Source organism: Thalassophryne amazonica, chromosome 13, assembly GCF_902500255.1.
Source record: "Thalassophryne amazonica chromosome 13, fThaAma1.1, whole genome shotgun sequence".
Taxonomy (NCBI): Eukaryota; Metazoa; Chordata; class Actinopteri; order Batrachoidiformes; family Batrachoididae; genus Thalassophryne; species Thalassophryne amazonica.
The window spans coordinates 17211875-17228344 of NC_047115.1; the positions used below are offsets into that span (position 1 = coordinate 17211875).

General features: G+C 43.3%; 1 protein-coding gene across 1 annotated transcript in view; it reads left to right on the top strand.

Annotated features, from left to right (window-relative positions):
* The window catches only part of LOC117522794 (calcineurin subunit B type 1), a 93922-nt gene that overhangs the window by 32282 nt on the left and 45170 nt on the right, over window positions 1-16470 (top strand). The window contains exon 2 of the mRNA XM_034184187.1: window positions 7135-7174. Within this exon, the coding sequence (XP_034040078.1) occupies window positions 7135-7174 (40 nt within the window). The remainder of the gene's footprint in view (window positions 1-7134; window positions 7175-16470) is intronic.

Below are 16470 nucleotides of genomic sequence, written 5' to 3' on the forward strand. Positions count from 1 at the left end.
AAGTTCAAGCCACGCAATGCGACACAATGGACGCGAATGAAGCGATTTTGAGTGATATCACATCGCGTTGCCCTCCTCCCCAAGTTGAAAAATCTGAACTTTTTCATCTTGTTGCGTAGCGATGACCAATCAGACGGGATATGTAGTGACGTGGAGATGTCTGGAGTTTATACTTGATGTGGACATGTCCTGTCTCTGGCAGCCAGCCTGTGAGCAGGACGTATGTCCCTTTTGTCCTTTATTTAGTTTGAGGGGAGAGCGAGCAGCAGCGGCAGCAGCATGTTTTTTTTGTTTTGTTTTTTTTTTTACATGCGCGCGAACAAATCAACCATGAAGATTACTTTATTTATTAACTACACAGATGTATGATAAATCAAATGGTAACTGGTTTATAACACAGTTATGACAGAGTTGGAGTGGAGAGCGAGTAGCAGCGGCAGCAGCCAGTTTTTTTTTTTTTTTCACGTGCTCGTGCGACTGAATCGTCCGTGAAGATAATTTTATTAACTACACAGATGTATAATAAAAGAAATGGTGACTGGTTTATAACACAATTATAACAGTGTGAGGGGAGAGTGAGCAGCAGCGGCGGCAGCCAGTTTTTTTTTGTTGTTGTTTTTTGTTTTGTTTTTTATTGTTCACATGTCAATCAATCAGCATTTATTTATAAAGCGCTTTACAGCACTGACTAGTGTCCAAAGTGCTTAACATTAAAAACACATTCATAAAATAGCAGACATGTGCACGTGTGAACGGGACAGCAGGTCCTCAGACTGGGTACTGGAGAGGCGGAAGTACCACTGAAAGCAGCCGTCATCCAGATGCAGCTCCTGCAGCAAATAATGAAACTCCCCAAATTGGAAACGTCTCATGAGGATGTTGTGAACCCAGGGACGGCACCACTGACGACGTTTGTCAGCTTTCCACAACAAATAGAGCACGGCAACTCGCTCCATGTGATCAAGGTCCGGCATGTTGACTTGATGGCGAGCGGAATGGAAGGTCCTCCTATTTGATGATGCATCGGGGTGAATTTTCACAGCGAAAGCAGAGCGACACACCGGGCGATGGTGGCGCGTCCATCGCCAGGCGAGGGAAGCGAATTTGTGTCATCCGGTGTGAACGCGGCATAATGGTGCATTGCTGCCACCATCTGCGCTTGTTTGGATCAGCATACAGGAGCAGCTTCACACACAGACTGTGCCACCCTATAGCTATAGATGATATGTAATAATATTTTTGGCATATGAGTTGCTTTGAAATATAATGATGAATTCTTTGTACTCCAAGGTCGGAATTTCCCACTTCGGTACTCCAGCAATGTACCCTGAAGTCGGAAGGGTGCCTCGTCAACTATTTTGGAAAGATGATAGTCAAGTGGTTGAAGAGAGAGGCTTGTGACCATCATTTCAAATCCCTGTCAAACCGGAAAGTCAGTCTGCCCCTGCTCCAAACTCACTTGCAAGCTAAACTTCACAGCTAACTGTATGGACATGAAAATGTTGGTTGTGGCCTTCCTGAGGTCCTGACCTTACACCTATTTAGTAACTGGACAGTACATTGATGTTGGGTCTGTGCCAGGAAGCAAACTTAATTGAACTCTACCAGTTCTGCCAACAAGTGACCAAATTCTTGCCACAGGTTTGGCAACCCCTACCACAAATACGACGATGATGATTTCTTTGTCATTACAACAAGTGCAATGAAATTATCTTCACACCCAATTACCTCAGACAAAAATACAGGAATAAATTCACAGTTATTACTAGTTAAACGTAATAATGGCACACATCAGAATTTAAAAACATATAATTTGATAATGTTTATGTGCGCTAAACTTGAAACAGTCCGTCGTCCTAATTTAGACAGTGGGTGGAGCCAGCAGCAAAAGTCTGCCCTTGTCGAAGTCCCAAACTGTAAGTATCGGGTTGAAGTGAGAAGCTGTTACGGCACGTCCAGAAAATATTCACAGCGCTTTACTTTTTCCATATTTTGTTATTTTACAGCCTCATTCCAGAATTGAGTAAATTCCTTTTTTCCTTCAAGTTTCTACTCACAACAGCCCATTATGACAACATGAAAAGTGTTTTTTTTTTGTTTGTTTGTTTGTTTTTCTTTTTTTGTACTTTTGCAAATTTATTAAAAATAAAAAAAAAAACTTAAGAAATCACATGTATATACGTATTCACACCCTTTGCTCAATACTTTGTTGATGCTCCTTTGTCAGCAATTACAGCCTCAAGTCTGCTTGAATATGATGCCATAGGTTTGGTGAACCTTTGTTTGGGCAGTTTTCCATATTCCTCTTTGCAGCACCTCTCAAGCTCCATCAGGTTGGATGTGGAGCGTCACAGCCATTTTCAGATCTCTCCAGAGATATTTAGTCAGACTCAGGTCTGGGCTCTGGCTGGGCCACTCAAGGTCATTCACGGAGTTGTCGTGAAGCCACTCCTTTGACATCTTGTCTGTGTGCTTAGGGTCATTGTCCTACTGAAAGATGAACCGTCGCCCCAGTCTGAGGTCAAGAGTGTTCTGGAGCAGGTTTTCATCCAGGATGTCTCTGTACATTGCTGCATTCATCTTTCCCTCAATCCTGACTAGTCTCCCAGTTCTTGCTGCTGAAAAACGTCCCCACAGCATGATGCTGCCACCACCATGCTTCACTGTAGGGATGGTGCCTGGCTTCCTCCAAACATGACACCTGGCCTTCGCACCAAAGAGTTCAATCTTTGTCTCATCAGACCAGAGAATTTAATTTCTCATGGTCTGAGAGTCCTTCAGGTGCCTTTTGACAAACTCCAGGTGGGCTGCCATGTGCCTTTTACTAAGGAGTGGCTTCTGTCTGACCACACTATCATACAGTCCTGATTGGTGGTTTGCTGCAGAGATGTTGTCCTTCTGGAAGGTTCTCTCTCTACAGAGGAATGCTGGAGGTCTGACCGATTGACCATCAGGTTCTTGTTCATCTCCCCGGCTAAGTTCCTTCTCCCCGATTGCTCAGTTTAGATGGGTAGCCAGCTCTAGGAAGAGTCCTGGTGGATCCGAATTTCTTCCATTTATGGATGATGGAGGCCACTGTGCTTATTGGGACCTTCAAACAGCAGAAATGTTTAGTAACCTTCCCCAGACATCATGCTTGGTTTGCGCTCTGATGTGCACTGTCACCTGTGGGACCTTATATGTAGACAGGCATGTGCCTTTCCAAATCATGTCCAGTCAACTGAATTTACCCCAGGTGCACTCCAATTAAGATGTAGAAACATCTCAAAGATGAGTGGAAACCAGATCCACCTGAGTTCAATTTTGAGCTTCATGGCAAAGGCTGCCAATATTTATATAAATGTGATATTAGTGGGGGGGGTTGTTTGTTTGTTTTTAATAAACTTGCAAAAATCTCCCCCCAAAAAACCTTTTTCACATTGTCATTAGGGGATATTGTGTGTATAATTTTGAATTTCATCCATTTATAAGGTTGTAACATAAAATGTGGAAAAAGTAAAGCACTGTGGATACTTTCTGGATGCACTGTAAATTAAACTATAGACCAAATTCTTAGCAATTTCAGAAGATGATCCATAATTCTACTCAGAAAAATTGTAGTACACCAAAATCAATTTAAGCCCAATAATGCAATGGCTTTCATGTGTAGTACGAGTGTATGTAAATGTCTGACTACAATTGTCAGAATGTTTTATTCATTTATTTATTTTTGGCTTGTTCTCCTGTGAGTACAGAATGCTATACTATAGAAAAGCCCTCTGAGTCTGTAACCTGATGTTCTGGGCTGCCCAGTTTTTCATGTTGTTAGAGGGTTCTGCAGGCCTATAATTAGCTGGGTTTTTGGGTCGCGTGTAGCATTGCTGCTGAGGGACAATGCCAGACTTCTCGTTATGCAAAACGTGTGTGTGTGTGTGTAGGCCTAATTGATTCTGAATGAAGCATGCATTATTGATTAGTTTACATGAGTCTCTCGCTTCCTGCCTCTGTTCTTCTCCCTGCCTATATGAAAATCGCTTTCTTATTCATTCACTTCTTTCACTTTCTCTGCACCTTTTTTCTGCAATTGTTTTTAAAACCAATATTCTCGTAAATGATGAGTTTCCATTTAAAGAACCAGTTTTATTATTGGAGGTATAATGTGGTTTGTTCCAGAAGAGCTGACTTCTCACACCTGACACCGTGTGAGCCTCATCACAGACATCAGGCCAGCCTTGTTGAGTAAACCTGTAATCCTAAACACCAAATCTGCTTTGCTCTAAGTCTCTTTACCTCCAAACACCCACCCACTGGTATGTAAAGAACTGTGGATGTCTCACCGGTAATTGAATAGTACACCACTCCCACTTAGAGTTTGAGTTCTCTAAAGGTCTGGTCACACGGCACTTAATGAAGGGCAATGAAGCCCAAGCGAAACAAGAAATCTGGACTTTCGTTGGCATCGTTTAACCTTCGCGTAGCTTCGTTCCTGCAGCTGGCGCTTCGTCAGGATTTTTAAACTTTTATCTGGATGGGGGCGTCAGCTTCACTGGGCTCAGGCACCTTATATAGGCCAGAATCAATCTTTTGTGTGGATACTAAAGGATTATTAGCCAAACGTGAGGTCTGTATGGGGAAAATATCAGGCCAAGTTGCAAGTACGGACAGAGTGCCAGCGAGGTCCATGCAAACACAATTTGAAACAACAAAAAAGTTATGTAATTTCCACCGGTACTTGAACGTAGCAGCAGCAGTGATCGCCTCCTGTGTGTGCTTATTATTTTTTATTAAATAGAACAATATGAGTGTAGGAATGACAATCCAGCCCTTCTGTACATGTGGCAATAGGTACATGATTCAGATGGTTATATAAGAGATGTTCTGGAAAGCAGAATTCACGTTGTGGATCAGTGGTTAGCTGGTGGAAATAACCGCACATGGGGTGTCAATGCACAGTGTTTACACAGTCTGATCAATTTACTGCTCTGATATATTCAATCATCTTTGCACTTATATTTATTCCTCCTTTTGACAGTTTTCTGTTATAGATCAATATATATGGCTTAGTAACGTAATACAGTGAAAAAGCAACCGCCACGGCACACCAGCTTTTTTTTTTTAAATTGGAGCAAGATGGAACGTGCAGCGTGTTGTCAGTCTGAACCAGACAGTGAGGATTCTGATGGAGATGATCCTTTGTTCTGGATGAGCAACCAGAGCAGGTGGATCCACTGACATGCGCACAGATCTCAACAGTGGGTCGGACCGCGCATTTCTGTTTGCAGCTTCTCCAGGACTCAGTGGTCTAGTGGTTAAGGTGTTGGGCTCGAGTCCAGAAGATCATGGGTTCAAATCCCCGCCTGACTCAGGGCCCTTGGGCAAGGCCTTTAATCCTCTGTTGCTCCCAGTGTGTAGTGAGCACCTTGTATGGACTCAATCCTCTATTGCTCCCGGTGTGTAGTGAGCGCTTTGTATGGACCATCAAATAACATCCAATATGTTGTCCATCCAAAATATATATATATTAGGCATGTGGAGATTAATCAGTACGATAGGTATCGAGATACAAACGTGCGCGATGCAAGTGCCTCAGTTCTTTCAGTGTGCATCAATTCAATAGGTGGGTGAAATCGTGATGTATTGCACGCTGCATGCTTGCATTGATTTTCTTTTTTTTTTTTTCTCTCCCCTCCAAGGCACATTGAATGCATCATCACTGCTTCAATGGTAGCCTGAAAACACATTTCTACAGGAACATTTCAACATGGAGACCTGCGACAACAGCGCAAGCAGTTGGAGATTTTTGACGCACTTAAAACATTTAAATCGGCATTTAAATCGGGATATATTTTAAAAAGATGGGGAACTTGAAAAGGGGCAGGTCGTTTGTGAAGAATGCTGTGGCTGCCGCACTATGGCACATTGTAAATTTGGTGTGGAAAAGTATCTCAAACTACTTTTGTCAAGGTGGTACTCTGTCAATGAGTGACTCACTTTAAGTCACTCATTGAGTGATGTTGTCGTACTGTTTACTGTACTGTTTAAGTTCTGACAGTGCGATCAAACAGGCTCCACATATGAGGGAACCGATCTTGTAAATTTACTGCTTATAAGGAGTAAAACAATTTCTCTGCCTCTAGTAGAATCAGAAGAAGAATACCATAGCACCATACTGAATTGCAGCTTCTTATTTTCTATTTAAATTTTTGTTATATTTTGCATCATGTTGAATCACATCATATCGCACCAAATCGCATTGTATTGCATTGTGAGGAATTGAATCACCATCAAATAGGTATCGAATTGGGAACAGGGGTGAATCGCATCGTATCATCATGTATTGCTGTATGTATCGTATTGCCGGGAGTGTGTCGAGATGCGTATCGAATCGTTGTCAATGATGAGATTCACATGCCTAGTTTACATGTATATTTTTTTATTTCTGTATTTATTTTGTGCACGTGCTGCACAGTGTGTGTCTGCTGTTTAAAGTCTGGTGTTTTATTCTTGTGGTGCTTTAGTTTTTATTTGCAGAGAAGTGACTTTCAGGAAAGAAGAAAGGTGTCCAACAAGGTGACCCCGGCTGGGGGCTTTGTGGTATGCGGTCAGCATCTTAAACACAGAGGTCACCATGATGCCCCGGAGCTGTAGTGGCAGGTCTGCTTGAATTCTTGCTGACTCGGGCCATCTTTATTCCTGACACTCCTCCTCCTCTGCAACAGGGAGTTTTCACTGTGAGTGTTCAGCCTCTCGTTGCCAACAGTCAGACTGTGGCGCGGTGAATACTGCAGTGTTGGCCAGGATGTGGATGTGACTGCTGCTGTCCGTGAGCCAGCATTACACACATACACACCACTATGCAGTATCTGCGGAAGGCAGAGCTCAGTAAAGCCAGCGCTTTATGCTGAGGGATGAGAATCTGTACACTGTGCAGGACACTACGTGGCGAAATGGAAAATGGACACAAAGGGATTTTAAGCAAATATTACATTATGTCTAAAGTCCCTACCTGAGTAACATGAGAAGTATCCAGCAACATATTTAAAATGAGCTTAGCAGGTGTCATTTGAACATCTGTGTCATGTGTATGTCACAGACCTGGATGTTGTTCCTGTATTCTGAAACGGTAGCTGACAGCTCTCTTTCTCTCTCTTTCAGGGAAATGAAGCCAGTTACCCCCTGGAAATGTGCTCACATTGTAAGTATTTGAAGTGTTTGTTTTACATTTTCATGACTTGACAGGTTTGTCAGCTGCTGGAGGCAGATTTTCTTGAGTATTACGTTTTTCTTTTAATGTCTAATTCATGAACAGTATTTAAGTTATTTTATTTAAAATTAGTGGGGGGTTTTGTTTTTGGTGTTTAGACCTTTAGTCTCGGTTCTCATGTGCACTTTCTTTAATCATTCCTCTCTTTTTTTTAAGTTCTTCTTTATTAATGTTTTGATCTTGTGAGGCAAGTGCACATGTCTAACTTGTAATGTCATAGATTATTACCTTTAGCACCCCGCCCTCTGTGCATTGAAATGATCCTGACTGCATGGCCAGCATCCACATGGCCTGCTTCTAGATAACAGTTATTGCTCTTGAGGTGCAACCATAGACTGCGCGTGCACACACACGCACGTATGTATGTGTGTGTGTGTGTGTGTGTATATGTGTATATATATGTATGTATGTATATATATGTATGTATGTATATATGTTTTATTAATTAAGCCTGAATATCCCCCGGGCCCCCCATGTAGTAGTTACCAAGCAAGCTATGGCTAACAGGCTAACTTTATTCAGCTGTGTGTGATGCATATATTTGCAGACTGGGTGGCGGTTTTTGTAACTGCTGGTTATTAAAAACTACAACTTGCATTTTGCTTCCGTACCTGTGGCACCATCAGTGGAGGTCATGTCATCAAGCTATTGATACCTGCTCATTAGTGCTAATTGTGATGGTAATATAATTTCTGGAAATACTGGACTACAGATTTTATAGATGGTCCTTTTGTACATTTAGCCACACAGTAACCCATATTATCGCAGAAATCTGTAATAGTTCGCAGAATGATCAAACACATGGGGAGTTCACAGTAGCTACCAGCCACTGGTCTAGCACACAAGCTGACGTTCAAAGCAACCATGTCCCAATTATTCATAACTTTACGGTTTAAAATGGCTTAAACTATTATATAAAAATACACTGCGGTGGGTGGGGGAGGGGGGCATAAACTGGTAAACTAGCTATAGAGACCAAAATTGTGGTTTGTACCAGGATGTAAACATGTTTGCTTCTGCTGTAAAGCTGACCCTTTTAACTTGGGCTTTGATGGTGATTGGCTTGCTTTTGTTGACAGCAACAAGTGGCCATGTATGTTACTGTGAGGTTAGGCACTTCCATATTGCATTCAATTTTCAGTACCAGAGGTTGCTGTTTGTCTGCTGCTGACGTTCACTAACAATAGGGTCAAGAGGCTTCAAACATATGGGCGATGGGCTGCTAAGCATACAAGCATTTCCCACGTCTGGCCCGGGGTCAGGACATGCGCACACACACACACATACAAAAGAGGGATATCTGAATCCTCTACAAATTTGTTGTTTATGGATGTGATATATGGGACTCATTGAGTGACAGTGAATGCCTCACAGGAGATCTTGTTGTTATTGCTGCATTAGATAATTGTGGATAATGTTGCAGTTGAGTGAGCAGTCTGACTTCTATGTTGCCTGCTTTGATGCAATCTGTGCGTTTTTCACCAAGTAATTGCGACTGATCAGGCTGTTTGATGAAACGTGCCATGTTTCAGGTAGTGAATGAGTGCTGAAGCTATGAGGAGTTCCTCTGTAGTGGAGTGCACTTAAGGGACCATGTTCCTGTTTAGACTGACATCATCGTCTTTTTGCGAAATCACAGGTGCATAATAATTCAGACATCATCATCATCATATGCTGAGAGAGAGGGCTGCTGCTAAAAAGGACACATGCATTGGGAAAAAAAAAGGTCTTCTTTTGTGTGTTCACCACCTGCTTTTGTACTTGCTGAAACTTCTGACCCTCATGTATCACCTTTGTGTGGTCCGCTGTGGATTGTCCAGACTTAGATTGTACTACTCTAACATGGGGGGTAGGCAGGACCTTGGCCTGCCAAGCCTCCGAGGCATTCTGTCCCCCCCACCACACTCCCTCCAGAATTATGCTGCCATGATTGAGGGAGGTGGATTTGGATGATTCATGGCCGTGAACCAAAACCATCGAGGACCTTTGCTTTTACTCACCCCTGGATATTTACGGCTTTGTGTTTTGCTGCCACTTACTTTTTTCTTATGTTTATTTTTACCTCTTGCTTACTTACTTTTCTTACTTGTCTTAGTTTAAATTTTTGTGCATAAGATTTGTTTAATGTATTTGAGTAGTTACTAAATTTAGAGATTTGATCAAGCATCTGCATATATTATTTCTATTGTAGAATTCTTTAGTGTTTTTATTTTTTTTTTCTTGCTACTTGAGGTTTTCTTTGTTTTGTGCAGTCTCTTATTTGCCCTTTCTTCATGTTTTTGTTTAGTGTGTGTGTGTGCAAGCTATCCCCTCTGAGTTTTTAGCATTTCACCTCCGTCTCTCACCCTCTGCTGTCTGTGCAGCTGTTCACCTCATCACAAGTCTGGACAGGCAGGCATTGGCCTCAAAGAAATTGGCTCTGGCCTCAAATGAACTCATCTGGCTGCACTTCTACTTTTCTATTCTCATAAAGTCTTGAACCCAGATTATTGTTTAGGATTTATGAATCATTTGATTTAGGATGGAAATAAGAACACTGTCACTGATGATCAGGATTTTTTCCGATGATGGCCTGTGTGGATATCTTCAGACTGCTTGGTTTGTCCAGAGAAATGGTCCAAAATTCTAATTTAATGTTTATGCATCACCACATCTGTGACACCACGGAGCAACCATGGGTTCTAGTGCATGAGCCAGTCATCAATTTTGACTTAATCTGTACCACTTAAGACTAAACAACACTTAAAATCCAGCCTCAGTGTACCATGGCCTACCAAAAAATGTAGGATATCCATTCCAGGGTGGTAGTTGTAGCCAGGTAGGGGTCAATAAACACAGAGGTCAGAATTTAAAAATGCTCCAATCATGTTGCAAAATATACTCCATTATTTGTCTGATTATAATGATACCCAAAATATATAGTTTGGACTAACTATGACTGAATGTTATGGGGTTAAAAACAGCAAAAATTGTGACAGGTCAATTTCATTTTGTACAGGGGTCAAAAATTATAGTTGCTCAGTTTCAGTAAAAAGTCATGTAAATTATTGGTTGAAATAATGCAAATTATTGGTTGAAATAAATGGATTAATAAATGAAATAGTTTTGACCTTGTTGAATGCTTGGTCCCCAAAGTAAAGGTCAAATAAGGTCACTGTACATTGGATTCTATGATATGACCTATGTTACCCCGTAAAGTGATAACCAAGCACGACAAATGGTGAAAACTATTTATTTTTAAAACCCTTTTAACTCAACCAATAATTTGCATCACTTCTTCTTCGTCTTTCGGCTATTCCCGTTAGGGGTCGCCACAGCAGATCAATCGTTTCCATCTCACCCTGTCCTCTGTATCTTCCTCTGTCACACCAACCACCTGCATGTCCTCTCTCAGCACATCCATGAACCTCCTCTTTGGTCTCCCTCTTCTCCTCCTGCCTGGTGGCTCCATCCTCAGCATCCTTCTCCCTATATACCCTGGGTCCCTCCTCTGCACATGTCCAAACCATCTCAATCTCGCCTCTCTGACTTTGTCTCCAAACCGTCCCACCTGAGCTGTCCCTCTATGTTCATTCCTAATCTTGTCCATTCTTGTCACTCCCAAAGAGAATCTCAACATCTTCAGCTCTGCCACCTCCAGCTCTGCCTCCTGTCTTTTTGTTAGTGCCACTGTCTCTAAACCATACAACATAGCTGGTCTCACTACTGTTTTGTAAACTTTCCCCTTCACTCTTGCTGATATTCTTCGGTCACAAATCACTCCTGCCACCTTTCTCCACCCACTCCACCCTGCCTGCACTCTCTTCTTCACCTCTCTACCACACTCTCCATTACTTTGAACAGTTGACCCCAATATTTAAACTCATCTACTTTCACCACTTCTACTCCTTGTAACTGCACTATTCCACTGGGCTCCCTCTCATTCACACACATGTACTCAGTCTTGCTTCTACTGACTTTCATTCCCCTTCTCTCCAAAGCATATCTCCACTTCTCCAGACTAGACTCAACTTGCTCTCTACTTTCACTACAGATCACAATGTCATCTGCAAACATCATAGTCCATGGGGACTCCTGTCTGATCTCATCTGTCAACCTGTCCATCACCACTGCAAACAAGAAAGGACTCAGAGCTGATCCTTGGTGTAATCCCACCTCCACCTTGAATGAGTCTGTCATTCCGACTGCGCGTCTCACCGCTGTCACACTATTCTTGTACATGTCCTGCACTACCCTAACATACTTCTCTGCCACTCCAGACTTCCTCATACAATGCCACAACTCTTCTCTTGGCACCCTATCATAAGCTTTTTCTAAGTCCACAAACACACAATGTAACTCTTTCTGTCCTTCTCTGTACTTTTCCAACAGTATTCTCAGAGCAAACATTGCATCTGTAGTGCTCTTTCTCGGCATGAAACCATATTGCTGCTCACAGATCTTCACCTGTTTTCTAAGCCTAGCTTCTACTACTCTTTCCCATAACTTTATGCTGTGGCTGATCAGCTTTATGCCTCTGTAGTTACTGCAGCTCTGCACATCACCCTTGTTCTTGAAAATAGGAACCAGCACACTTCGTCTCCACTCCTCAGGCATCCTCTCACTTTCGAAGATTTTATTAAACAATCTGGTTAGAAACTCTACTGCCATCTGTCCTAGACATTTCCATGCCTCCATTGGAATGTCATCTGGACCAACTGCCTTTCCACTCTTCATCCTCTTCATAGCAGCCCTCACTTCTTCCTTGCTAATCTCTTTTACTTCCTGATTTACTCTCACTACATCATCCAGCCTTTTCTGTCGCTCATTTTCTTTATTCATCAACTCTTCAAAATATTCCCTCCACCTTCTCAGCACACACTCCTCACTTGTCAGCACATTACCATGTGCATCTTTTACCACCCTAACCTGCTGCACATCCTTTCCAGCTCTGTCCCTTTGTCTGGCCAATCAGTACAAGTCCTTTTCTCCTTCTTTACTATTCAACTTCTTGTACAGCTCGCAATATGCCTTTTCCTTTGCTTTTGCCACTTCTCTTCTCGCCTTACGCCGCATCTCCTTGTACTCCTGTCTACTTTCTTCATCTCTCCGACTATCCCAAAACTTTTTCGCCAACCTCTTTCTCCTTATTCTTTCCTGGACCTCTTCATTCCACCACCAAGTCTCCTTGTCTTCCTTCCACTGTCCAGATGTCATACCCAGTACTGCCCTAGCTGTCTCCCTCACCATATCTGCAGTACTTTTCCAGTTGTCCAAAACTGCTTCCCCTCCAACTAGTGCTTCTCTCACCTGCTCGCTAAATTTCACACAACAGTCTTCCTCCTTCAGCTTCCACCATCTGATCCTTTGTTGAGCTCTCACTCTCTTCTTCTTCTTTACCTCTAAAGTCATCCTACAAACAACCATCCTATGCTGTCTAGTGACACTCTCTCCTGCTACCACCTTACAGTCTGTGATTTCTTTTAGCTTGCATCTCCTATAAAGAATGTAGTCCACCTGTGTGTACCTTCCTCCACTCTTATATGTTACCCTGTGGTCCTCCGTTTTCTTAAAGTAGGTATTCACCACAGCCATTTCCATCCTTTTTGCAAAATCAACTACCATCTGTCCTTCCCCATTCCTATCCTTGATACCATATCTACCCATTACTTCCTCATCACATCTGTTCCCTTCACCAACATGCCCATTGAAGTCTGCTCCTATCACCACTCTTTCATGCTTGGGCACACTCTCCACCACCTCATCTAACACACTCCAGAAATCTTCTTTCTCCTTCATCTCACAACCTACCTGTGGGGCATATGCACTGATGATATTCATCATCACCCCTTCAATTTCCAACTTCACACTTGTCACCCTGTCAGACACTCGCTTAACCTCCAACACACTTTTAACATACTCTTCCTTTAAAATGACCCCAACACCATTTCTCTTCCTGTCCTCACCATGGTACAACAACTTGTACCCACCGCCGATGCTCCTGCTCTTACTTTCCTTCCACTTGGTCTCTTGCACACACAATATGTCTACCTTTCTCCTCTCCATCATATCAGCCAGCTCTCTCCCTTTACCAGTCATACTACCAACATTCAAAGTCCCCACTCTCATTTCCACCCTTCTAGTTTTCTTCTCCCGCTGTTCGTGGCAACGTTTTCTTCGTCGTCTTCGCCCAGCAGTAGCCCAATTTCCACCAGCACCCTGTTGGGCAATAGCACCGGTGGCGGACGTTGTTAACCCGGGCCGCGACCGATCCGGTATGGGAATTCGATTCTGAGTCTGCATAGTTGGGTTGGCTTGTTTTACGCCGGATGCCCTTCCTGACGCAACCCTCCTCATTTATCCGGGCTTGGGACCGGCACTCAGAATGTACTGGCTGTACACCCCATGTGGCTGAGTTAACCAATAATTTGCATCACGCCATTTTTGGTGTTTTTACCCACATAGAATTGAGTCATAGATAGTCCAAACTATACTTTTTGGAATAATTATGATCAGACAAATAATGCAGTATATTTCTCAATATGATTGGAGCATTTTTAAATTTTGACCTCTGTGTAACCCTTCATTAACCCTACCTAGCTACAGCTGCCACCACGGAATGGCTATCATACATTTTTGTGTAGGCCGTGGTACACTGAGGTTGGATTCTAAAGCCTAGTTTACATGTAGACGGTTTTGTCAGTGGGCAGTACGTAGACTGAAGTTCGTGGTAGTTCCGGCTGTTTTCGCGGTGGAAAGGGGCGGAGCATTTCGCCGGCGTTTTGGCCGCCGTACTATCCGCAAATACACGGATAAAACGCTGCTAAATCCGCCGAATAAAGCAGCGTTTTGACGCCGTAGCATCCGGCACACGTCAGGCAACGGGGGTTAATACCCAGTTCTATCCTTTACAATCGCAGGTTAAGACGCGCTTGAGAACGGCAGTGTTCTGCTGCCGCCGATAATGCCCTGTGTACCGCTGTATTTATCCAGGCAAATCCTGCGTTACTCCAGGAACGTTTGCATATAGGCACCGTCCCCAGAGTATAATAGGCTGAAACAGCAGGAATACATGCCTCTGTCACTGCAGGGGGAGGGAGATCATCCTCAGCCTTTTCTTTTCCTTTTCCACCTCCTCAACGTGTTGCTCTGTCTCCACCTCCCCTCTGCTTCTGAACCAGACCTCTTGGTAAGTCCTTGCCGCTGCCAGTTTTCTTTTAGGAGGCATACTGGAGCTTCTCTGCAAAAATATCTGGAGCTGGCCGCGAGTGAGAGGCCTGCATGCAGCGCGCTAGCATTTGTATACTGACCGCCGCCTATCGGCTGTTTCGAACGCCATTAATAACCGGGAGGTGGCGTTTAGAACGGCGTACTGTCCGCTACCGCTGCCGTTTTGTCTGTCTCTGTCGCCGGTTAAAACGCCCTTGAGGACGCCGATGTGGGCTCTATCGCCGTTTTACACGCTGTTGATTAGGGATGCAACGCCAGCCACCAATTACGGCGGTGTAAACTGCGGCACTACAGGAAGGGGCAGGATGAAACTGCGATTAAAAAGTATCAAACGCCGTTGTTCGCGTTGTCTCCGTCGTCACGCGAATTCTCCCGGAGCGCTCCCGGAATTATTCGACGTGTTGAATATTTTTTTCGACGATTCCCAGTAAAGCCGGAACTAAGCCACGCCCCCTAGTGCCGGCGTTAACAACGGCGTGTGATCCTTAAGACGGCCAAAAACTCTTCCGGGATGCTTCCGGGAGCTCTTACCGTCTATGTGTAAACGGGGCTTAAGAGTTGTTTCGTCCCCTTAAGTGGTACCAATTAAGTAAAAATTGATGACTGGTTCATGCACTAGGGCCTATGGCTGCTCCGTAGTGTTGCACATGGGGTTACGCATAAACATCAAATTTGAACTTTGGACCATGACGTCACCTCTGTGTCAAACATTCGAAAGAAAAAAAAGTTTTTTTGTTTTTTTTTGAGGTGTGCATCCTTTTGTTATAACAATATCTTGCTCCTGTTAGATTAGTTTGAACTGAGATCAATGTATAATTTTCTGCTCTGCTCATGGATCAGTCAGAGAGAGACACACACACACACTATATGTCACCTTGGAAGTGCACGCACGAGCTCACTGTGCTCAGTCACCCAGCACATGCACACTGATGCAACCTTTAAACGCATCGCACCCTTTCAGAGAAGCACAGCAGTGTGTCTGAAACCGTTGCAGGCTTGTATCCAGGCACCTAAAATAAACAGCGGGCAGCTCGCTGGAGTTCCTTGTTGCTAGGGGTTTCCCTGAGGGCGGGAGCCAGGGATTGTTGGGGGAGGGTGAGGTGAGGTGAGTTGGGGGTTTTCTGATGACGGCCCCTCTATAAATATACAGCAGAGATTTGTCGCTGTGTTCTCAGTCTGTTTGGTCTGTGGGGGCAGGCTGTACGTTATCAGTGTCACCGTAATCAGCCTGATGCACCGTGTGTCAGAGCTCCCCTCTGCAGTGCACACGCTCGGCTCTGTAGGCTGCTCTTACAAATGAGAGAAGACCAAGGGAGGAGCTAATGTATGTGTGCCTTGTTGCATACACTTTTTTCTCTTTTGTTTATTTGTACGCTGAGATTCGAACGCAGGTTTACCAGGATTTTTCTCTGCCTACCTGATGCTCAACACTGCAAGTTTCTGTAACGCCATATAGTACACGCTCAGCCCAACTCCTCTTGCTTAATGTACCTAAAATCAAAATATGGAGAACTATCCTTTACTTATACTGCAGCAAAAGACTGGAACGAGATTCAAAAGGCATTAAACCTGAGCACCTTTGTGTCGATAGGAAATTTTAAGTGTATTTTAAAGAATCTGCTGACTGAAACCTGCTCATGCTTTGGCTAAAATTGAAGTAATTAGGTTTTTTTTTTATGACTGAGAATGCTATTGTCTCTTACTAATTCTAGTATGTTGTATATACTGTAAAATGTGTTGTTTGATCCACATTTGTGATCTACCTCTGTGTTTTCCCTATCCACCAGGTCATTATTGTAAATAACAATTTTTTTCTTAATAACGTACCTGGTTAAATCAAATCAAACACTCAAAAGTCTCTTTAAAAAAAAAAAATCAGATTTCCCGTCTGTTGCTACACCACTGTGTATGAAAACATTCTTGATGAGGATCACGCGCTGCATCTAGAGTTTGGAATGCCGCAATAGTAATATTAATTTGACACGCAAACATTAACTGAGGAAGCGATATCATGATTG